The sequence below is a fragment of the Papilio xuthus genome, unplaced genomic scaffold, assembly GCF_000836235.2.
Source record: "Papilio xuthus unplaced genomic scaffold, Pxut_1.1 DF827461.1, whole genome shotgun sequence".
Taxonomy (NCBI): domain Eukaryota; kingdom Metazoa; phylum Arthropoda; class Insecta; order Lepidoptera; family Papilionidae; genus Papilio; species Papilio xuthus.
The window spans coordinates 4,039,215-4,063,878 of record NW_013531188.1 but is presented as its reverse complement, the minus strand read 5'-3'; the positions used below and the strand labels follow the sequence as shown (position 1 = coordinate 4,063,878).

Genomic DNA, 24,664 nt, shown 5'->3' with positions numbered 1-24,664 from the left:
CCTTTAACGAATACTATGGTCCTAAGTGGACTTTTAAGTTTTAATAATTTTGGGCGCAGAGCAGTAGTAATCTGCAAGTTAAAACGAATCTGCAATAGATGTTAAGAATGTTGATTCTCCTGTTGATTTATTTTTGAAGTTTAATCTAGGATTGTATGTGTAAAAGCCTTGACAAACGTTATAATAGGGTTTACTTTATTTCTTTTAAAATTAACGATAAACCTTCACCAACGTATAAACGAAAGAGAGAAATTCTTTAATCAATAATACAAGAAAAAGTTTTTATTACTGGCGCCCTCTAACGTCAATAAAGATTGTCAATCCGCCATTATGTTCCGCCATTTTGCTTGATTGGGAGTGAACTTAAAATATTGTTTCTATGTATTCTAACGCGGAAATTAGTTATTTTTTTAATAAATAGTGTCCGAACACACTAATGGCTTGCTTAAATACCCTTAAGTTAGAAATCAAGACCTTAGAACATGTGTTCCCAAAAAACCATGAGCGGTTTCAGATAATGTCAGCGAGTGTAGACGAATTGACCTGCAGATTCGTTGGCAATAATGGAAAGAAATATGAAATACATGCTAACATTACCGTAAGTATACATGTTACTAATGTGTCATTAGCCGTAGCACTTGATTTTTACACTCGAGTTTAAACCTATGCGCTTATTGATTATCTCTAGTTTGGACAAAGAGCCGTTGTTTATGAGGGCAGGGCTGTCAACAGAAAGTTTACGGAAGCATTCAATTCATTTCCCATATGCATATGTGATAATTAACACGTTAGAATTGTTAAACAGTATATTGTTTGTTTTTAAAAGTTTTTGTAAGCATGCGTTACGTGTTATTGATTGTATGTTGCCTTTACAATGCACACAGAGTCCGTGACGAATCATTCTTTATCGATCATAAAGTTTCAGTTTTCATTTCTGTGTTAGTACTTAGTACAGCTACATTCTATTGAGGGTAATATCTATTTTGTTTGGGTAACGGTACTCACGCTGAATATTGGGACAAAGGCTCTTAGTCATTCTTTGGTGATTTTTTGTCGTACGTATATTCAACTGCATCGTTTTTTTTCACATGTTACAAAATTTAACTAACAATAGAATCTATTCTAATCTTGTATAACTTATTTGTAGTACAAATACCTTGTTTAGCATAATTTTTGTAATAAATTCATAAATAGTAGGTATATTATTGGTGATAGACAAGTTACAATAAATTAACATATTTTTGAAGAAAAAAAAAACACCATGCCATTCTTTATACTAAGGTATAATATAAGATATCTTTACATGAAAATCATTATTGTTGTCTTATGTATTCTGTGTTCTTTTTAATTTTTTCTATTAATGTGTGTTCAATAAAATCCTTTAACAAAAAAATATAAGCTAATAATAATAGTTTGAGTAATTAATTAATAACAGAGTTATTTTGTCAGGAGACATACCCAACCACACCCCCCGTATGGTTTGCTGACAGCGAGGACCCTATTGTGACAAATGCTGTTCAAATACTCAGCAACACACAGGGCAGAGACAATCATGTTATAAATCAGGTATGTGCCATTATGTACAGTTTTCAAAGATACATTTATACATAGATCATCAGCTCACTATATGACCCCACTGAGGGGCTTGGAGCCTATGTTACCCTACATATGTCATTGCAAGTCAAGTGCTTAACCCCGAACCATGGCTCTGTTATTTCTTTCTCTCACTCTATATACAGTATGGTAATATTATAAGTAAAAACAATCAAAACTCATAGAATGATAAACATGATACTATGCTTTTATATGTGTTTCGTCCATGTAAACTTATTTCTATTGTGAGGAAATGAATGGTCTTATGGCACTTACATATAACTGAATTTTTTGAATATCATTAATGATATTCCAAAATGCCATAGTAATAGTTATGTATTATGTAATTTGATGAAATTTATTTGTGATTCTAGGTGGGTATATTATTGCGGGAATTGTGCAAATTACATGGAGTGCCAGAGCCTCCGGACTTGGACTCATTGGCTCTCCCCGTCCATCCTGCACCCCAACAAAGGTAAATACTTAATTATATGCATTTAGTATTGTATGTAGATGAATGTTTATTTCATGTTAATATTGAGCAATTACCACGAAGACAGATTATAAAGCAAATATAATCTGTAAATATTTTTAGGTAATTTATCAGCATTAATTGTATTTGTTTTATTTTATTATAATAAGAGAACAATACAGTGTTTGATTTATTGAACTAGGTGTAATATTTTAAGTATGAGTGTGGTGGGGTACACCAGTAGAGGTAGGTCTAGAAAGAGATGGATGGATGAGATGATGTGTGAGAGGTAACATTGATGAAGTAGGGACTGATGTAGGTGATTAAGTGTTACAAGGTCATTTCACAATGTAGTATTTTACATCATTCATAGAGTACCAAGTGTAACTTCCAATGGAGCGGAATCAGGCACAGAGGAAGATGAGGAAATGGCAGCTGAGGAAGATGATTCTGAAGGGGAGGAGGACTTGCCACTTGAAATGGTTGATGATGCTGGACGCAGCAACAAGGTAGGGAATTTTAATTTGTTCTCTTCATTTTATTTAAAAATTTGGGAACTTACTTTTATCAGTGTCTAGTATTGTGTAGCTTCAATCATTATTAAAAGAGCAGATTCTTAATTGTTATTATGTTTTTTGGGTAATATGATCACCAAGAAGATCCTTGTTTGTCATTGTCTTCTTATCATTTTCTCCTATTAATCAAATTATTGTGCATCTCAGGACGAAATGGAAACTGAACATCTAGCAACATTAGAACGGCTGCGACAGAGCCAGCGGCAGGATTACCTTTCAGGCAGTGTCTCGGGCAGCCTGCAAGCCACAGACAGACTGATGAAGGAGCTGCGCGATATATACCGATCTCATTCTTTCAAAAACAATATGTACTCTATAGGTGAGTTTTAATATGATTTTTTGTTAACTGACTGGAGAGTATTATTTGTCTGTTTGTTTCATGTTGATTTTAGCTACTTTAGTATAGTATCTACATAAAAAGATTGAAGTGTATTTTTACTTTAGTGGGTAAGTTAGATAGATTTTTTTTAACTTACTTTTACTTATTTAATGGTTTTAAATAAGTCGAAATTCTTTTTAAACACTAAGAAAAATTATCTGTTGAGTAAGCGAGTGTTGAGTACAATATTTCTTCTTGAAGATGCAAGCATTTTACTCTTTAAGAATTTGACAACAATTTAATATAATAATTTTATTTCTTACAGAATTAGTGAATGATTCATTATATGAATGGAATATAAGACTACGTTCAGTGGATCCCGACAGTCCACTCCATAATGACTTGCTGCTGCTTAAAGAGAAGGAGGGCAAGGACTCTATTCTCCTGAACATTATATTCAAAGAAACATACCCGTTTGAACCACCCTTTGTGCGCGTCGTTTATCCTATTATATCAGGTAATTATTTCTTATGGTTTCCATTGTATTAAGTCTTGGAAGTTATTGATTATTTAGAACTAGCTGTTGCCCGCGACTCCGTCCGCGCGATAATTAACAAAAACTTAGTAGGCTATATGTTTTCCCGGACTGTACTAAATCTGTGCCAAATTTCATAAATATCTGTTGAGCAGTTCCAGAGATACCTTCTATCAAACATCCATCCATCCATAGTATTTCCATTAGTTACTTTCAAATGATTTTTTTTCTTACTTTCAAATGTTTTATTAGTTTTTGTAGTAACTATCCTGTTATGCACTTTTTTTTTGTAAATTTACTGTGATTTAAGACCGAGGCAATGCATAAAATATCTTAGAGAATGTTTTAATTTTTTTTTTACCACATTAAAGTAAATTATAAACTCCTTGGCCTTATTTCCACTCAGATGGCCATACGCTTTTAAAACTTAAAGTTTTGGCTTAATTTTTTACGGTCGGTACTAATTAAGCGTTAATTATTTTTTTTGTAGGAGGTTACGTGCTAGTAGGCGGAGCTATTTGTATGGAGTTGCTGACGAAGCAGGGCTGGTCATCCGCGTACACAGTGGAGGCGGTGATAATGCAGATCGCGGCCACGCTGGTGAAGGGCAAGGCGCGCATACAGTTCGGTGCGACCAAAGTCGTGTCGCAGACGCAGTATAGCCTTGCGCGTGCGCAGCAGAGCTTCAAGTGCCTCGTACAGATACATGAGAAGAGTGGTTAGTATGAAATATAATGAGCTATTGTATAATTTTAACATGACCACTATTGAATCGCCTTTTTTAACTTTAATAAGAAGATGCGTTGGTTTTTCGGCTAGAGTGGTTGACTATGGCCTAGTCTCCTAACTTAGGGTAGGCTCCTAATCCATCGGTGGGGACGTATAGTGAGCTGATGATGATATATGCAAGTAATTTAGGCTGGTTAAAGTTTGTGATTTGAATGAAGTAAAAAAATAGTATTATAAAACTGTCTAATGATGTTTTTCTTATTTAATTTTTTAGTGTGTTATTATATTATGTTCCATTTTCATTGGTAATATGGTTTTGTGGAAAAATACAAAATTTTTATGATATGAACTGTTATTGTTTGGAGAAAATGTATATATACTTTGGAAATTATTAATTTCTGCATTAAAAGTGGTTTTCAACGTTTAGGTCTTGATTTCTAACTTGATAAAGAGGTGTTTTTTTGTATATTTAATATGTATTTTGTCGTTTTGCAGGTTGGTTCACGCCGCCCAAGGAGGACGGTTAGGCCGTCGTCCGTCTGTAAATTAAGTTTAATGTGCGACAGCAACGCCCGTATGACAGAGACAATCTTATTCGTAAAGTGATTTGTGAGCGGCATCTCCATATTGTAATTCCATTGTTTGTTTCTCGGAGGCTGCGGCGATTATTCTGTGTACCTTGATCTGTATCTTAAGTGCTGCAACCTGAGTGCGGAGCGTTGAAGAGAGACTCTACAAGACTTATAGGAAATGTTTAATGTCTAACGTTTTTTGTAATCATTTTTTTTTCTCGTCTCAATACTTGGATGATACGGTAGCCCCCTACGGAGTGTGAAGTTGGATAAATTCTTTGCATTTCTTTCTAGCTATTAAATAAATGAAAAACCTGTGATTTGTAAAAATTTTTTTTCTTTTTTTTTTTAAATTATGCTTAACTAACATGTGGCCAGCAATGTTTGCTTAATGTCTCTGCTATAACATTCTTGGCCCTTGCTACCGATATGTGTATATTTCATTTGATGTTCTTCGATTCAATAGTGTAAATTAAAAAAAAAAATCAGTCGACTATCTTGATTATAGGCAAGTTAGTGTACAATTACTTTGCTATTGTTTTAAAATATATAACAGCTTCGAATACACAAATTATGTTAATAAATGTGATTTTCTATTGTGTAGGAGCTAAAGTTTGGATTTTTGTTTATTATGTTCCATGAGAGTCTTCAAGCCGTAGATGTGCTGTTTGCTGCCGGGTTCATTTATCCTTTTACAGTATTCTTGCTGTGACATATTATTAAACCATTGTTTCAATTTAGGATATCTAAAAATAAAAATAAAATATACTAGCTGTAATTTATGGTGTTTTAAAAATATATTATTACTCCATTAATTTTGAGCAGTTAAGCAGGATTTTCATGTAAGTAAAATCTATTAAAAATGGTTGCCAAGATTCAGAAGTTGCTTTTGTAAATGTGATGTCTACTGGAATGATGCTTTAAAGTCATACTAATTTACAGAACCCCTTAAAAGTCTTTTATTATTTGTAGTGGTTTTAGACCCCTCTAATAACCTTAATAATCTTTTTTAATACTTCTACGTCATCAGTCAGAAAATAAATACATGTCATATTATAGTCCCCCCTCCGTCGTGATTTTTTGAACACCACCCCATATCTTAGGGGGTTAAAACACTACTCCCGGTTCGTTCAGCTGCACTTGAGGAAACTCACCTAGGGCGTTTTGGTGAGTCAAGTCTGTCTTTCTCTCAGAAGGCAAGGCATCTTTTAGAAGATTTAATCCCCGATGAAAAGAGGTTTGAACAAATTAATAAAAGATTAACGATTATAAAAGTGACTTTTCAGATGTTGCTCTTTCTCAGCTGTGTATACTTACGTTTTTTCGTTGATAGAATGCAATCCGTTGAGTGTTGACATGGTGGTCATGACGCTAATATCTGCAAGAGTTATGACGTCATCAGCCAAGTATAACGTATCAGATAAATATATTTCAAGCATTCTGTACGCGTCTTCGACATTCCTTATCATGGATTTTGATATTTCAGTCAGTTTACCACCGTAAGTTGGAGCCTGAAACATAGTATGTTAAACAACGTATAACTATATTATTAATATTGAAAACCTGGACCTAAATGCAAAAAAAAATAATATTAAGATAAAAGCCAGTCCGGTAAAGACTAAAAAATTGATATCTTTGGTTTTTTGGTTGTGCAAAGTATTTCTTTATCCGTATCAAAACATCGTACCCAAGTTTCATTCGTTTGTTTCGCCTCGGAATCGAATTGTAAGACGCATTTATTGTTTTAGTTTCAGGTTAAGGACATCTTCATCAGAAAACGAAGATAAAAAGTCCTCAACAGACAACAGACTGACATTAGCTAATACTGGATTAGGTTAGTTTTATTTTTTATTTACTTTTTTTTAGAAACGATATTAACTTGCTCTGTTATAAACATTGCAATGATATAAACTAGACGAATTGAATTATGGCTAACTGTGTAATTCGTATGCAACATGAATGAAATCCAAAATAACCTCTTACCATAATAGACCTGAGTCTTGGAAATAAAACGCCGCAATCGAAAAATAATCTTTGATTAATCGTAGCTCTTTTTCTCTTGTCTGATGGATAAAAATGTTGGTGTTCAGATTTGGCGTACTTATCGAAAAGGTAGAGAATTATGGCGTGACTAGAAAGAGAAATAGGTCCTTTTATAATATGCTTTTTGGATTTAAGTAATGGTTTCTGTCCCTTTCTTACCTATCAGCTAAACAGAAGTTGTCTTCTTCTAACATAGGAACAGTCCTCATTGGATTTTTCTGGAATAATAGTTACAAATTGATGATAAATATATTGATTCAAGCTATTATGTGCCCTAAATATCCTACCAAAATTTCAATTAAATCTGGCCAGAGATTTCGAAACGTGTGGGGACAAACACATTCATTTATATTTATATAGATTTTATATAGCATGACTACGCTTTCAACCGACTTATCATCAATAGGGGGTCCTTATTTACTTCTGCCTCGCGTCTTTATCAGAGAAGTAAGATAATACTTGAGGCAAGCAACTGTTATCACATTATATGAAAGTGAACTTTGACCACCATTGTGTTAGTCTTTGACTATAGCTTTGTATAAGTAACTAGTATTATTTAAAATAAGACTAGACTAGACTAGGGTTGTATCAAAACGGACGACATAATTTTTATCTCTTCGAAGTTTCAGAATATTTAAAAATATGACTATATCATAATTTATACCTTAGTAAGTTCAGGTGTATCTTGTTCTCTTAATACTGGATTTATTTCTTTCATATCCAGATTTAATCCAAGAATATCTGCCACCATCATTACCGTACGAGCCGGCGGGCTTGCGTCTGTTTTGTACAGCAACGGAGACATTTTAACAACTGCAAAATTGTTTATAACGTAAGTAATAATACAATTTTTAAATTGATAAGTTAGCATGAATAGGTTATAAATCTTTTTCCATATGACTGACTTATACAGTGATAAAAGACTAAAATGAGCAAGTAGTGGCGGCTTAAAGATAACATTTTTTGCATTTAGCGTGAGAATCTGCGACTCTAATGACAGTTCTTTAAAAATTTACATCACTCAAAACATTACTAACTAAAATTAAATAAAAAAAATGCAATTTTATTAGATTATAATCTTCTTACCTTTAAATCTCAAGCACAGAGTCCAACGTATTAGTTCACAACACGACTGTTTTTGTTTTCACTTTTCACACAATATGAATGATGAAGATAACCGGTTGTATAATGAAATGGAACAGCCTGACGTCAATACTTATCAGCGCCTGGACAGTTTTTATCGCAATCGTTTAGATCTGCAACTTTGCTATAATCAAAGCGAATGAGAACGAAATCAGATATAAACGTAGCATTTGATTTAATATAATTTGTAATTGTAATTTTGAACAATATCTTTTCTTACTATCGTTTATTTATTTTATTTACAAATGCCGCATCATTTTTATTTCTTTATGTCTTTGACCTGTTGAGTAATTTAATTTTGTTTACATATTTGTAATGATAATTGTTATTTGTAGGAATATGTCATCATAATGTTTACAAATGATGTAATATAAACATTTGTTTACAACGTAAATGTTAGACGTTTTGTAGCATAAGTAACTTGAAAATCATAGACTAACAAATATATTTAAGGAATGTTTTATCCTCGCTCTAGTTTTATTTATATATTTTGCTGCCATCTGAAAATCTTTTCTAGCCAATTAAATCAAAGTGAAAGCTAATTTCTAAGTTAGCGTATAAATTATTTTATTTATAATATATATGCATTAAAGAACACGCGAAATCCATAAGTGATATTTTTACAGTAAAAAAGTAAGTAACTGATCTATTACATCTGTCTTTCAAATTATACTACAAAGAATATACGGAAAGCGATAAATTTTATTCAACTGTAAATTAACAAAAGACATGTCTTAACATTAGTACGGCACATTCGAAAATAAATACGAGACAGATTCTGCGTAATGCGTGCGTCTTATAGCTTCAGCCAACATGACGGAAATATCAACGGTTTGCAGTTTAGGACATTGCTTCATGTGTTTGTCTTGCGGTATCGTATTTGTAACCACTAATGCCTCCAAACATGAATTGTTGATTTTATCGATAGCATTCCCCGCGAGCACTCCATGGGTTAAAATTGCATAGATCTTGTTAGCACCCGCCTCTCGTAGTTTTTCAGCTCCTTTTACAATCGTATCGCAAGTATCCGCTAGATCGTCGACCATAATAGCTGTTCTATCTCGAACATTACCAACTAATACAGTGGAATCCTCTTCGTTAGCTTTCTGTCGTTCTTTATGAATGATTGCGAAGTCTATATCGAGATTATCAGCGATAGATGTCATACGCTTCACACCTCCAGCATCGGGTGATACCATAACGCTACTCTTCCATTCCGGTATATTGTCCTTGATCCATTTAGTTATAGCCGGCTCGGCGTATAAGTTATCCACGGGTATATTGAAGAAACCTTGAATCTGGGACGCGTGTAAATCAATTGTAATAACATGATCCGCCCCAGATACTGAAATAAGGTTAGCGAGTAACTTTGCAGTTATTGGCGCGCGACTTTTTTCCTTTTTGTCTTGTCTTGAATAGGGGAAGCAAGGAATGACAGCTGTCACACGGGACGCAGATGCTATTTTGCAGGCGTTAATCATGATTAAGAGTTCCATTAGATTGTCGTTTATTTCTCCGCAACCACTTTGTACAATGTAAACATCCTCACCTCTTACAGATTCATCTATTTCCACATTAGTTTCTTTATTACTGAACTTCTTGGTTGTCGCTCGTCCTAAATCGATGCCGAGTCGATCGGCAATTTTCTTCGCAATATCAGGATGGGAGCTTCCGGTGAAAACTTTGATGTTCGGCATTCTTTGTTCTTGTTTATTTTCTGATGGTTTATCACTTTTGACGTTAACTGTTTGTTCTTTTTCGTCCGTTCTCATTAGACTATTTGAGGCCAGTGAAGAGACTTCACTGTGTTAGTATCGATAGCGAAATGGACAGTTGTTTGCTTTAAAAACATATTTATCTGAGTTGACCGCGGGGTCAGGTCGATCGGTGTCCCGCACAGTGGAAGTGTACGGAGTTATTTTTATCAAGTTTACTTATCACGTAAGAAGTGTTGTAATGTAAATAATTGTTTGCAGGTGGTGATCACGACTGCCTAGTTTGACTATCATTTTTGCAGCTTTGTCATGTTAAGGGCAAGTAAAATAAAATAGACTTCGTATTTTGCTCAGTAGTTAAAAGCAGAGCTGTGGAAACGAATAATATTTAAGGGTTAGAAGATCTAATATAATCTTATCATCACACAAGCTGTCGCCCGCGACTCCGTCCGCACGGAATTAAAAAAAAACTTTTGGTCGCAGCGTAATGTTATATAGCCTTCCTCTATAAATGGACTATCCAACAAAAATGTTTTTTTTTTAAATCGGACCAGTAGTTCCTGAGATTAGCGCGTTTAATGTTTGTTTAAACTCTTTCGCTTTATAATATTAGTATAGATTTATCTTTGCTATTAAGTTAGGTTTAATTTAATCCGTTTTTAGGGTACAAAAGTACATCAAGTAAAAAACAAAAACGTTATTAAACATTGCATTATATCATTCGTAATAATTACGAACAAACATTGTCTAGTCGTGTCTATTCTAATCATTTTGTGAAATAATACATGCCACGCTTTATAATAGTACTCTCTCAGAATAAAAATTATTTTTTCTTTAAAATTAAAATCATACTGGATTTCTTTGATAGGAATTTAAAATCGTTCAGATATGTTTGAAAATTTATTTATATTTTTTTACAAATTCATACAGATCATATTTATATATATTTGTAATAAATTTCATGTACATCTTTTAATTCACATAAGTTGATAGACGATAATATTCGTCTATGATTGTCGTAATTATTAAATTCATCATCTAAGCCGTAAATATTTATTTCTTGTATTCTATTTGCCCAAATTGCAACCGTTGTATTACAGAATATATCATAATCATCTCCAATTGCTGTTATGTAAAGATTTTCAGCATCTGCTTTAAATTCTATTGTCATATTTTGTGCCATGAAGAGGTGGCCTGATGCTTTACAGTTCGTGTTTTCAGATTCAATTGTGCATTCCAAAGCTATAGTAAAAGCATAACTTGATTCTAGGCGTGTTAGTTCCGCTGTTGCTTTGACATCCTGGAAAATAACTAGACTATTAGATTTTTTAATTAACTTTAAAAGAAGAAAAAACTGAACAAACTGCTTCACGACAACATACTGTTACGTTATTTTTGCCAAATAATTTATTCTTTTCTTCCTTATTTCCATAGTCCCAGTGCTGTTTATGATGCCAGTATTGTTTTTAAGTTTTAAAAAGTATACTTACTTTTTGTAAAGGTACAATTGATCCACCTCGAATTAGAGTCAAGAAATCAGAATCTGTCGTCGTCATGGTTACAGCGTCGCCAATTGTCGCATTTAATCGTAATCCACTATACATCTCGTACCAAGTCCCGGGCGGCATCCACACATGGACATGTGTTTGACTCGGTTGTAAATTAGGAATTATTAATAAATTTTCACCAACATTAAACTGACTGTTGACATCCTTTAATTCTGATACTTCAGGATATTGATAGAACATTGGACGAAGTAATGGTCCTTCTTGAAGTGTAGTATAAAAGTAAGAGAGTAGATTAAGTCTATGATTCAAAGCATTATTTATATATGTCCTGTAAGTACCAACGAATTGGATAGGATCTCTCGGTGTTGATTTCGAATGGATAGTAAGTATTGGGAAAAATGTTCCTGCCATATACCACTTTACGCATAGTAGGCTGTGATTTTCAATATCGAAGTCTTCTGAGTCTCCACATACAGGAGAAGACCAGTACCAATGGCCGGAGATACCACCTAATGCCATGGATATCAGTTCCCTGTGTAAGCTTGTCCAACTAGTATCAACATTTTGTCTGTTAATTACAGTTTCTCCATTCATCCATTGACTTGATGACCATTTTGGTAATGTCTTATCAAATATTGAATGCGTCGCATTTATGAAATTGTTCCCGTATATGTTATGTTTGAAAAGATATATACCACCGTCGTTGGGTAAAGATGTGTTCCATTGTGGTGTACGATTCAAAGCATTTTCGAAATTCTGAAAATTTTATTTAAGTTCTTTAAAGCCAATTTTACCAGAAAATCAAAATAAAATAATATATTTTTAGACTAAGATGCTGTTACATAAATAGTCCTTTTAATCCTCCTGTTCCTTTGAAATAGGTGAAAAAGTGGGAAAAACCTACCAAGTTAATCAACACAAAAATTTATAATTAAGTAAAAATAAAAATCAAACATACCTTGTTATAGTACGGTAAATATAAATAAGTTTCGTTATGCAACTTTTTTGACTCATCCAAAGGCCAGTTGTTTTCTAAAATTATTCCATCCACATCAGTATTATAAATCCATAAATCTTTTATTAGTTCTTCTGTTATTGTTCCATAATCTGGATAGACTACAGTATCGTTGCCTATTGTACCTATGTAAGGGTCTAAATTATTAGAATCTCTTAATAAATATCTTTCATATCTTGAAATAGTAGGTCCACAACTTCTAGTGCTATTGTCTATTTCTTCTTCGTCCATCGTTGTATTTACTTCATGACGAATCTGAAAATACAGTTGTTTAAGTTAAAACTTGATTTGATTATGCTTCTCTATTTTACGTTTCTGATATTTTCGATTTTTATTTAGTATGATGGTGTCGTTAAGGGAATCAATCTCTTTTCGAATTTTTAAAACTCATCTCAAATTCAAAGATATGTGTGAAGTCAACTAACCCGCACTTGGCCAGCGTAGTTGACTATGGCCTAGTCACCCCTAACTTAGGATAAGCTTCAAGCCCCTCAGTGGGGATGTAAACTGAGCTTATGATGATATCAAAAGTTAATGCTTCTATTCCCTTTATTCTTTTTAACTTAAAAAGATAACATTTTTGGTTCAATGTCTAGTATACTACTTACGTATGGTGATAGATGTGGCACAAAACGTTTGTTAAATCTTCTTATCAGTCGTAATCCTCTATTAATTATATCGTTTTCAGAATTATCGCAATGATCACTTTTAAAAACTATCGGTATTGGTCCACATGTACTTTCAAAAGGTAGACGTTGCCTTGATGCAGAGTTCATGAATGTATTAAATTGTGTAAAAGCATTATCTATAGGTCCTGGGTATACACTGAAAAATAAATATTTCTTGAGCAAATATGTATCACTATTGACGGCAAATTACTATACCAAATTTTTATACCTGCATATATGAGGTCCAAACATCCAGTAATCAAAGTTATTGAAAGTACCAATGTAATTCATCACATCTCTCATGACATGTTCTGGCTTCGGTCCGGTAAACAAATGAAATCTTAAACCGAAACTGGTGATACCACGCACCACAATCTGATTCTCAGCCAGTATTGATACTTCAGTCGGTGTACTAGAATCTAACAGTAGACCGTGATAGGATTCGTTAATTTTAGCAAATATTAATGGAATTGAACTAATTCCTTGATCGTGATTGTAAATAACTTTAACGGTGCCAGCTTTTAGTGGAATCTCGCCTAATCCGTACATAGATTCATTGGTTATTTTGAAAGCAATCTCCCAAATGTTACGAGACGCTATCATTGGACCTCTTAAGGTATTGAAAATGTTACCTTGAAGTGAATTAACAACAATATTCAACTCAGGTGATGATATTGAATAATTATAGTCTTTATTTTCAATTCTACTTCCAGAATATATTGTCAATTGAGGATTGTACAAATTAAGGGTTAGATGTGTAGGTGTAATTTCATCTACAGATATTCTTAAGTTGGGTATACTATTTTGTAAGGAATATGGCGTTGTTGATATTCTGGGTTGTAGAGTAACTTTTTCAGACCACTCTCGATCAAGAATGTAGGAGAAACGAGATGGTAGTCTGTGGAAGCAGAATCTGTTTCTGACGTCATAGCAACATTGAGGATGGCAATTTTGTTCGTTCATAGTGCCAATGCCACAGGCGAGGCGGATTTCTCTTTGCAAGAGACATGATCCCGTTGAATAACCGTCAGCTGGTGGTGCGTCTACGCTCGGGAAAAACCAAAACTGGTAGATTAGAAGTGGAGCTGCGATTGTAACTAGTAATACGATTAGGACAACCTTCAATGGTCTATTCAATAGTAATTGATCGTACCAGGTGATCTCTGAAAAAGAACAATACTTATTATAAAGGGAATTATTATAAAATAAAGGGAAAACAAAAGAAGAATTAAAAGAAATAAAACAAGAGAAGAGCGTTAGATATAAATAAAAAGATATGAATAAAGGTACTAGTGCCAATTACGCCTACCTCTCTCATTGTCACAGATACAGTTAAATCTTACTAATATTATAAATGCGAATGTATGGATGTATGATTGTTAGAAGGTTACTCCAGAACGGCTGCATGGATTTCACTGGAATTAGGCATAGATGTAGAAAATAGTCTGGAAGAACACGTAGGCTAATAATTTCGTATTTTTTTTTTCAATTCCGCGCAGTCGGAGTCTTCTAGTATTTTGATGTATACAAAATACTTACGTTTAATATTTTCATATTCATAGATTAAATCGTTTTCGTCTTTTTTGTCTTTAATATCTTGGCTGATATCTTCTGCGCGAGGTATCATTGTACTTCGTCATTGGTCAAAAATATCATCTATAGTATTTTGCTTGCAATCTCTTGACTTATAAATTAGCAAACACTTCACAGATTAAAAGCTAGCTAAAAAATAACACATTAGCTAGACTTTTGTAGACACCAATAACTAAACATTGAGCATTTTAAAACACTATTAGATTTTTAATCTTGAAACTATTAGGAAATTCAAGCACAAACCTATAACACTACAAGCTTATTTTCACACAATACAATTTATTTTTAAGAAAACAATAAAAAAAAAACAACCAAAGACTACAACAAAAGTAAAATGCCATCATAAAACAGATTATCTATTGAATTTTATAATTGTTTGATAAAATTGATTAGATTAGAACGAATCGATTTTAATTATACGAAGAAAATTGATAACATTGTTCTGTGATGTGTAAAGTAAGATAATTTATTACAATAACAATGTCTGATCAAGAACATAATAATAGAAACTGTAGATTTATTCATCAGTTTCAAAATTTCTCTAAATAACAACCGTGATTATAGCTCCATTACGAGCTCTGAAAGTCAGTAGAACTTAGAAATTTACCGTGACTTTCTGACACCAAAATCTGTTTAAAACATATCGTCTTCCCTGTCATTATTTTTGACAAAACAGAGAAATTAAAATCTCAGAAACCCACGGTAAATTTCTAAGTTCTTTTGAACTTCAAAGCTCAATGGAGCTATAATCATGGTTGTTGATAGATAAAATTTTATTAGAGCTTCTAGTCTAGAATACTGAAAAGAACTGAGGCAGTTTCAGGATATCAATAAAACACATTGTATTTTTAACTGAAATTTATTTACTTATACAAGGTTTACTTATAATTATACTAAAATACTAAAACATGACTAGAGTGATGTGTAATCACTTTTAAAATTATGCTTAACTTTTGCACGTGACTTTGCGCGGAATTAAAAATTAAGTTGCCTATATATTTGTCTCAACTATGTGACTTAATAACAAACATCCATCCATGCATCTAAACTTTCGCATTTATAATATTAGTGTTATATTTTCTTTAACTTAGAGCGTGGGTGGCTCAGTGGTTTCAGCACTTGACTTGTAATCTGCACGGTCCTGGGATCGAATCCCGCCATGTACCAGTGTGTTTTTTGATTTCCGATTTACATATGTACATTTACCCGACGTTCTTACGGTGATGGAAAACATCGTGATGCAACCTGCACATATCTGAGAAGAAATTCAAAGATATGTGTGAAGTAAACCAACCCGCACTTGGCCTGCGTGGTTGACTATGGCCTAGTCACCCCTAACTAGGGTAGGCTCCGAGCCCCTCGGTGGGGACGTACCGTGAGCTGATGATGATTTTCTTTAACTACAAGTATATAACTGTCACATAGTATGCGGTTATAATTGTCAAACACTCTTGTAATATAGTCTCATCTCTTCATCTCTTTGAAAAAAGTTGAGATAACAATATTATATTAGTATTATTATATTATCTGTGGTTTTAATATAAGTTTTTGGCAATCAAACCGGGCAGAGACAAATGGCGATTATTTTAAACATTTAATATATTTATTTCTTCAAACTTAATGCCTACAGGATGTTTTGAAATTAAAAATATTATTTGAATTAAGTTCATATGTAAATTTGTTATAATTTAATTAATTATGGTCTATTGTTAAATTAGTAGAAGCTTTTATTATTCGTTATTAAATTGAGAAATTAATGTCGCTATGATTATTTATAATCTTCAATACTTATACAAACTCATTATGTCTTTACTAAAGTTACGTATATAATACTTATTATTAAACTAAAATATATATCAATTCAACGCATAAATTAAGTAAATAGGAGAACGCCGAATCCTATAAATATATAAGAAAGAAGAAGTGATATTGAATAAAAAAGTTAGTTTATATAATTAGTGTGAAAATTATCTATAAAAAATGGTGTATCAGAGTAGCAAAAGGTCAAATTGTTTATAGTGAAAATATTATTTATATAACCTACCGTGGGTTTCTGAGACCAATATCCTTATGTAAAACATTGTTATTTCTGTTTTTTCAAAGACTAAGATGATGATAAGTTTCATAAAGAGATTTTAGTCTCATAAACCAACGGTTACACTTCCATCAATTTATTCCTTACAATACATCTAATCTGTTCATGAAAGCAAACACACTGCCACACAGGGTCCCTTCTTTTCTGATTATTCTAAAATTAATTATAAATTGCATAGGATTTAATTAATTTAGAAGCACTAGTCTTTTACAAAGAGTCGAGATGGAAATTATTTCATTCTAGCCGAGTTTCGCTTTCTAGTTAGGCATAGGTGATACAGATCGTCTAGCTTGAAGCGCTTTATTGTCACAATAAGTTCTTATATCATCTATGGGCTGCATCAGGAACACTGGAACGTCATCGTCGCGTTTCTGAAATTCAAAAGATCGATTTTTTAACCGACTTCAAAAAGGAGGTTCTCAATTCGTCTGTAAGTTTTTTAGGGTTCCGTACCTCATTGGAAAAAACGGAACCCTTATAGGACTTTGTCTGTCCGTCTGTCAGTCAAGACCTTTTTTTTATGAATCTAACTTAAACTTTATTCACATTCTTTTGTATTTTTTCATATGTTCATAGCAAAGTATTACTATTACATTTCTTTTTAGTCATATCATTATGAGGAATAAAGTAAAATTATACAGACCTGGAATAAAACTTCGCCTTCAAAGAACGTAAGTTGATGCTTTCTCGTCCTCAGCAATATTCCAACAAGTTTGTCAGAAATTACTGTGTATATCTGTAACAGAAATAAAATATAAAGTTTTAATTTAAAAATTTCAAAGGATGTACTATTTTTCTATACCAGTTTTATTGTTTTAAAAATTAGTGGTAACGGGTAGATCGTTTCGAAGAATAAAGCATGAATTCGTATTTTTCCTGTACAGTTACAAGGATTGCCTTTTGCTCAATCATCTCTTTCTCTTAACTAGAGTGCCCGCTCTCTCCTGCTCCTTTCTTTTCATTTTCTGATAAACAATATCGTTTACTTTCTCTTTCACTTGTTACATATGTTATTCTAGGTTCTTCCCTATTTTTTTTTATAAAAATATTTTTTACATACATAACTTTAAAATCGTATCAAGGGTAGACGATTTATTACTCTTAAACATTATCGTATTCAATCTTTTTCTAATGCAATCTTTTTCTTTTCGCAATTGTTATTCATAATATTTTTAAAAAACATGTTGCAGTATTAATAAATTTAGTTAAACGCGATGAAGAAATGTAAATATTTATTTAAAACGAAGGTCGATTGTTCTTAAATATTGAACGTAAATAAGCAAGTCTCTAATTTATTTATTCAACTGAAACGCTAAAGAAGCAACGCATGGATACTATCATATATGCGAAAAATATGTTTTGTTCTAACAATTACATCATATTTAGACTACAAAGTAATTTAAAAAATTGTCAAAAACCAAAGAAATTATATTTATTCCATTCCCATATTCGGTCAGGTCCGTGTTTGCGTGTTTACTGTACTAATTGCGTGTCTGATCTGTCCGCCATTAGCAAATGCGGTTCCAAATTTAAATCATGGCCGCCAAACGGAATGTCAGATGACGTCACAGGTCCGGACGCGGTTTCGTGTCTCCGATGTTTTACGTATGAGCTCAGAGCGCGGGAAACATCAAATCTTCAAGGTTATGTAAACAGTCATATCCTTTTTATGATTTATAGATTGAACAGTCGTAAATGAATATGTTGTGTTTAATTTTATATTTTCTGGAAAAAGTGTTTACTCAAAGAGAATCGCACGCATTCTCTTAGTTTTGAAGTATTCATAATTTTAAAGCTTTACCACAAATGTCCAAAATTATTAGTACGATGTTTATTACCAACTTCTTTCGGTCTTATATCTGATATTTATTAGGATAAAAACGTCCCGGCTGTATGAAGTGCAACAATTTTTATAATAACATTTAAAAAAAAAGTAGAACCATTTCTAGCAAATGTTATTGAAATCGGCAAAAGGAAATAGCAATCTCTGCCTATCCCTTTACAAGCGTTAGTGTTTATGTAATTGATTAAGAATTTCAACACAAACCTAATTTGTTTATGACAAAGAACAAACCGCCGTAGGAACAAGCCGTTGCGTTCTTGGAATATTTCGAACGTGTTTCATCTTCAGATTCGATGCCAAGATCGTTATTATCATGCAATTTAATCGTTGCCCAATAAATACAGGCACAGAACAGATGTCGCTTAATGTGATGCTCAATTATAAATTAGTTTTGTTTTGTTTCGTTTCAAACAAATGAAATTATCTAAAGATAATGTCTACATTTTTCATACTATTGAAAAGCTTAGAATGGCGTAAATCGGTCATTTAATACATAATAAACGGCCTACTTCTCAATTATAATAACGATTCACCAAAATAGTAGACTACTTTTACCTACCAAGTGTAACCCCTTGGTGGGGGTCTACATTTGTGAAAATTACCCCCAACAGGGGGCTACAATCCGCGCCTGAAAGACTAGCTAGTTCCCATAGCAGTAATTTTTATGGGCTTACGTTTCATCGAATCAGTTTAGTTCATCAATCTTACCGTAAAAAGTTCTCCGAATGATATGACTTTGGTAGCACACTGCAGCTCTGGAGGCAAGAGGCTTTTGCAAGGAGTTTTGCCGTACTCATTGATTATCTCGCACAGTTCCTTCATCTCTGAACAAACTCTTGCTTGTGCCTCCGCCCCTCGGTATTCTGTCTTCGAACCGGGGATAGGTCTGTAAGGGTAATTTAATATAATTAATTTGATCTAAATCTGCAACTTTAGATTAAGTTTGGGTTGAGATGGGGTTCCCTTTTCGTCATCGTCTTCTTTACTTCAATACGCAGATCCTATAATAATATAAAAACTGTGGACTAATGAACAGATAAGTTCATTTATTAATCTTAAACAAATAATTTTAATTTTAATGATTTGTTTAAGACGAACTCTTAAAGGATAAAAGCTCATTCATCTATTGACAGAATCTTGGGATATTTGTTTACCATCGATGTGGACAGGCGTCTGGTTTACGTCAAATCGGTCAACAACTTTACGCGTACTATTTTTTTACATGCAGGTTTGTACGATCACTACCGAAAAATACAAAGTCGTATGCACTGGAAACTTACTTTTAATTATACATATCATTTGACGCACATTACGTGTTGACTTATAACTTTTATGGTGAAAATTTGATACGATATTCGATCCTAAATGTATAGCCATAAATCATATTTTCGGTTGTAATTTATAAGAGTACTCACTTGCCATATTCGTCTTTTGAGAAGGTCGGTTTGTGATTCTTGTCGAAATGACCACTGAACGCTGTAACTTTCTGCAGTTCGCTGTGCGCCTGCGCCTTTGTGTCGAAAGACGATATTAAGTCTGTTAAAGACGAACTCTGCAAAAAATATTTAATTACAAATAATTAAGATTTAGCATTTAAATGATCTGTTATGTTTATCGGATTTGTGCATCACAGAAGTTCGCAAAGTCGAGATGATATTATGATTTCTTTTTTAAACTTTGTCACTGAAATAGTTTGCTATTAAAGTAACTATATAGATATTTCGAGATAAGTAAGCTTCATTTATTATCATTGGCTTTAATTTAAACTCGTCCAGTATTAATAGTACCATCCTCCGGATGCGCAATGTCTGGAATCGTGCAGTTGTTTTGTTTATTCCAATTAAATTTGTCTTGATTTATTTTGTCGCGTTTGCCAACACCTGAGGAAGATGCGGGGTGCGGGGCGAGGCGCGGGGGGACGCTGCCAAACATCAATCATCAATAGTCTTGAAGCTATTTCCTCTTTGTAAACAGACGTCTAAGCCCTATTGACGTTCATAATTTAGCTAAAATTCTATTTGTGAAATTTGAACTTTTTTACATTGTCAAGGTATCTTAAAATAGTTTTTATTCCAAAACTAGCTGTCGCCCGCGATTCCGTTTGCGTAAAATGAAAAAAAAAAGACTTAAATTAATTCCCGGCAATTATTCGAATTTTTCTTGCCTTTTATACCTTCCTTAGACTGCCACGAACATTTCAAGACTAAGATAAGATAAATCTGTTCAACTGTTCTCGAGTTTTAGCGACACTAATGAACAGCAATTGATTTTTATATATTTAGAGATAAACACATCGTTATTAATTCTTTCGCTATTCTAGACTTCACTGTATTACAAGTTTTGTGTCAAAATATTGTTTTGCGGTTTATACCGTTTGAAATCTTAGTTAACTTAACAATAATTTCATACAGTATCCACTTACAATCGAACGATATCCAAATCAAAAATATGCGGTATAACGAAAGTTCGAAGTGTTTATATGTAGCGAAGATTTTGTTGTACTAGGAGCGCATGAATCAAGTGTTACCTTGGCCCTGCGCCGGCCGGCCTCGGCTCAACTCACGTTCAAACGTCTTTGACGTCGGCGCATACGCATCTGACTCACGCTTCCGTCTGCGATCTTGGAGGATTTAGAGGAATGCTACTGGTATTTACGCTTTAAAATTAGTACTGGAATTTAAACTCGCCATATCGTTTTTGGTTTGGCAAAATACTGAGACATGGTTGTAAATCTTAGTAAGATGTTTGTTTAAAGATGCCGCGCGCAATGTGCAGTGCGTCTTGCATTTAAATAGAATCTTGTATTGCGGTATGTCTTTTGTTGAATAGATTATTTAAATCTTTGGACTTTACATAACTTTGTAGCGTAATTGTCATTATGTCCTTTAAAAGTAGTTACACGATTGTAGTACATTGTAATCTTACTCATATTATAAATGCGAATGTTTAGATAGATGGATGTTTGAACATATCTCCGGAACGACTGCATGGATCTCGCTGAAATTTGGCATAGATGTAGAACATAGCTTGGTAAAAGGGCCACTTAGTTACTTTAGGCTACTTATTATTTTGTTTTTAATTCCGCGCTTAAGGAGTCACAGGCTACATTTAGTATAGGCACAAAGCCTAAAATTTCATTTCATTGGGCGGAATTATGTTACAATGCTGATCGTACATAACCGAATTAATTAGGAACGATACAAATTCTAGATATATTAACGAGCGTCAAAACACACGTGTGTGTTGAAAATAAATATAAAAGCTACGAGCTACGAGTATATGTTAGCAAGCTCGTATCATTATTTAATTTCTTGTCTTATATTTATACCACAGTTGAAATCATTGCGAAACACTAAAAGAATATCTGCTTAGTTGAATAAATCTTAATAGAATTAGAATAAAAATATGTCTACAATATTTGAATTATAGCTACTGTTTTGATAAAGTGAAGACATTAAGTATCTTCCATTTTAGCATTTTCTCTCTTTTTTTCTTCCAGTTTCTTTTACTACATGCATATCTTACTAAGATAAATGCGAATGTTTGTTTGTTTGAAGGTATCTCCAGAACGGCTGTATGGATCTTGCTGAAATTTGGCATGGATATAGAACATTGTCTGGAAGAACACATAGGCTACTAATTAAGTTTTTTAATACCGCGCGGACGGAGTTACGGGCAACAGTTTATATTCTTAAGAAATGTCAGTTTAAGCATTCTATTTTGCTTTATAGCTTGTCTATACAAGTCTTCATTGAAGTACAAATTAAAACAAGATTAGCAAGACTTGATTCCAGTCCAGTTATTCAAAGTACTAGCCAACTACTGGATCAAAGAAGTTTTAAGATGTCATTAGGTAGGTGTAACAATCGAGTTTAACAGCGCGGCGTAGAACTGGCTATGCGCCAAAAATCTGTGTGACATTGTGTATTTTTACTGTACATTTTATTATGTTATTGTTTCCTGCCTTTCTTTTGTGTTATGTCACGTATTTTCACGTCAATCACAGTCTTTTATCGAGTTACTAAGTCTAATTATACTATATTTTAAACATTAAAAATAGCCTAGCTTGGATAGATATGTACTTTTTTTAGGATAAGGGGACAGCCGAGTTGATAATCGTCGCCCAAGGACATCTACAATACCAGAGGAACTGCAAATGCATTGCCGGCCTTTGCGAAGGTACGCTTGCTTTTTGAGCGACCCTAAGTCGTTATTTTGTTTCTGAATTTAAATTAACGACTATTTACAAAAGGATACAATGTAAACTGGTCTAACTTCTAATAAAAGCTTTATTAGGAATGGTAAAGCTAAATATTGACGACAAAATTCGAACACAAAAATGGAGATTCTAGTTTTGTGAAAACCATTGTCGTAGGATTTTAAAATACGCGTATAAATTGTCATACGAACCAGTCTATCATGAAATAGTAACAATAGCTTTTGATGTAAATGATACTCCTTTCACGAAAACGTATATAAATTGTTCAATGTTTTTGTTAGGGACCTATATAATTTTAATTTCAGTTATTCTGGATTACAAATCACAGCAAAAACGATGTTTTAATATTAATTAAATTAAGATATATTTTATGGTCATTAAACAAGTCATTGGTGAAGATTTAATGAGAGAAATGCAAATTTAGTGGCAACTAAGTGAAGCAGTAAGCGCATTGTTGCGAAATATCTGAATTAGTAATAGCATTATTTTCTCTTTGGGCGTCACCACAGGTCCCCCTTAGATGCTCGGATAATTTAAAATATATTTCTAATATAAATTACTTCGAAATACTAATTTATATAATTTAAACACGGATGTACCATATAAAATAATTTTATTTCTATCTTCCCTTAATCATCGCCTGTTGACGCCCATAGTCATTCCTTTTATCACCAGCCGAGTTGAGGAACACCCTGTGCTCTGCGGTATTTCCAAACAGTTTCGACTTAGGGGCCTTCAAGAAAAGAGCGTACACCTTCCTTAAAAGCCGGCAATGCATCTGCGGTTCCTCTGGCGTTGCGGATGTCCATGGGCGTCGGATCAAATAATATTAGGCGATTCGTTGCTCGTTTGCCCCCCCTCTCCTATAAAAAAAAAACTTTCAAAAACAAATAGCAATCGTTATGATACTACGACAATCCAAAACCACAGTTTTTGTACTCATTTATCATTGTAACTTATGCCAATCAGTTGGCAAACAAAAAAATAATGAGTAAAGACTAAGCTTACGTTTTATTTCAATATGTATACTTAGTCATGTAACTAAAAATAATTGTCATTACAATTTGCCGTCATTCTAAATAACTCATTGACTAATTAAGAAGCTGTTTGTTATTGGAAGTCGATATTGATGAATCAGTATTAATTTTGTGGAATACCTCCGTTGGAATTTATTTCGTAGTTGTACTACGGAGTTTAATCTTGTTGTCTATATGTCTCTTTTAAAATAGAACAAAATTATAAATATTAAGTTAAGTTTATACAGTAAACTTTTAAATTATAATATTCAAAGATTTTGTAACACTTATTTGTTATTAATAATTAACTTTCTGTTGTTTGATATTATGATGCAAATTTTGAAAGTATGTGAAACTAAAAAATTAAGAAATCGACTTTGTATATATTTAAAATAATAACATAAAACACATCAAGAATCCTATTCCTCAATATAAGATTATGTGTTTGAAATCATAAATATCTGGACTTTTAGTACAAAGCTTTGTATTCTCATATATTATCCGAGTGAATTAAATTAGTAAATGTAACCTAAAAAAGCATTGAATATAAATTTTTAGATCTTTATCTCGATATAGTCACGCATTTAACATACCGCAATTCTTTTTGTTTAAACATTATCAATTAAAAGTACTTACCCTAGATCTCCTCTGAATAGGATCATCACCGGGGATTGTAAGGAAGTTTCCGCTCATCTTGCCTTGTATAAAAACACACAAAAAACTTCAGGCGAACTTTGTATAAATAGCGCACGCAATATTTATTAGTCGCGCGTACTCGATGGTGGTTTGTGATGAAGTGGCGGGTTAGTATGAATGGGTGACGTTGTAGCCCCTCCCGCGTCCTTCCTGCGCCCCTTTATCCCCCACGCTCTGATGCTACGGTGACGTAATTATGTAGGATGGTCTACGTTTGAATCGTTACAGAATATACGTGTGAAAAACTCCCGAAAAAATACAGTCCACAATTTTTTTTTGCTGGTAGATTTTTTTGGAGTTTTGATATAAAAAATT

General features: G+C 33.1%; 5 protein-coding genes across 6 annotated transcripts; 1 reads left to right on the top strand and 4 right to left on the bottom strand.

Annotated features, from left to right (window-relative positions):
* The first annotated feature begins 312 nt into the window (after window positions 1–312).
* On the top strand, window positions 313–5,127 carry LOC106119398 (ubiquitin-conjugating enzyme E2 Q2). The gene is made up of 8 exons (XM_013314349.1): window positions 313–598; window positions 1,450–1,566; window positions 1,968–2,068; window positions 2,439–2,574; window positions 2,788–2,959; window positions 3,285–3,476; window positions 3,985–4,212; window positions 4,719–5,127. Exons 1-8 carry the CDS (start codon window positions 437–439, stop codon window positions 4,748–4,750), a joined length of 1,140 nt encoding a protein of 379 aa, XP_013169803.1. The 5' UTR covers window positions 313–436; the 3' UTR covers window positions 4,751–5,127.
* Window positions 5,115–8,131, bottom strand: GSTe6 (glutathione S-transferase epsilon 6). The gene is made up of 6 exons (XM_013314351.1): window positions 7,925–8,131; window positions 7,503–7,651; window positions 6,998–7,056; window positions 6,779–6,926; window positions 6,113–6,306; window positions 5,115–5,541 (listed from the first exon to the last, which is right to left on the bottom strand). Exons 2-6 carry the CDS (start codon window positions 7,641–7,643, stop codon window positions 5,403–5,405), a joined length of 681 nt encoding a protein of 226 aa, XP_013169805.1. The 5' UTR covers window positions 7,644–7,651; window positions 7,925–8,131; the 3' UTR covers window positions 5,115–5,402.
* Window positions 8,132–8,704: 573 nt separating this feature from the next.
* LOC106119400 (ribose-phosphate pyrophosphokinase 2-like) lies at window positions 8,705–9,682 on the bottom strand. Its single transcript, NM_001312775.1, is given in 1 exon segment — window positions 8,705–9,682. A coding segment is annotated over 1 exon segment (957 nt). The 5' UTR covers window positions 9,679–9,682; the 3' UTR covers window positions 8,705–8,721.
* A 914-nt stretch (window positions 9,683–10,596) lies between these two features.
* On the bottom strand, window positions 10,597–14,809 carry LOC106119397 (sucrase-isomaltase, intestinal). 2 transcript variants are annotated; one of them, XM_013314347.1, is made up of 7 exons: window positions 14,724–14,809; window positions 14,427–14,609; window positions 13,117–14,050; window positions 12,828–13,044; window positions 12,163–12,474; window positions 11,187–11,960; window positions 10,597–10,996 (listed from the first exon to the last, which is right to left on the bottom strand). In XM_013314347.1, exons 2-7 carry the CDS (start codon window positions 14,512–14,514, stop codon window positions 10,634–10,636), a joined length of 2,688 nt encoding a protein of 895 aa, XP_013169801.1. In that variant the 5' UTR covers window positions 14,515–14,609; window positions 14,724–14,809; the 3' UTR covers window positions 10,597–10,633. The 2 variants fall into 2 exon arrangements, with proteins under 2 accessions (XP_013169801.1, XP_013169802.1); XM_013314348.1 differs by having other exon boundaries at window positions 14,427–14,605; window positions 14,724–14,808.
* Window positions 14,810–16,394: 1,585 nt separating this feature from the next.
* LOC106119402 (actin-binding Rho-activating protein) lies at window positions 16,395–24,469 on the bottom strand. The gene is made up of 5 exons (XM_013314352.1): window positions 24,290–24,469; window positions 19,834–19,970; window positions 19,127–19,304; window positions 17,219–17,311; window positions 16,395–16,946 (listed from the first exon to the last, which is right to left on the bottom strand). Exons 1-5 carry the CDS (start codon window positions 24,344–24,346, stop codon window positions 16,833–16,835), a joined length of 579 nt encoding a protein of 192 aa, XP_013169806.1. The 5' UTR covers window positions 24,347–24,469; the 3' UTR covers window positions 16,395–16,832.
* Window positions 24,470–24,664: the final 195 nt, after the last annotated feature.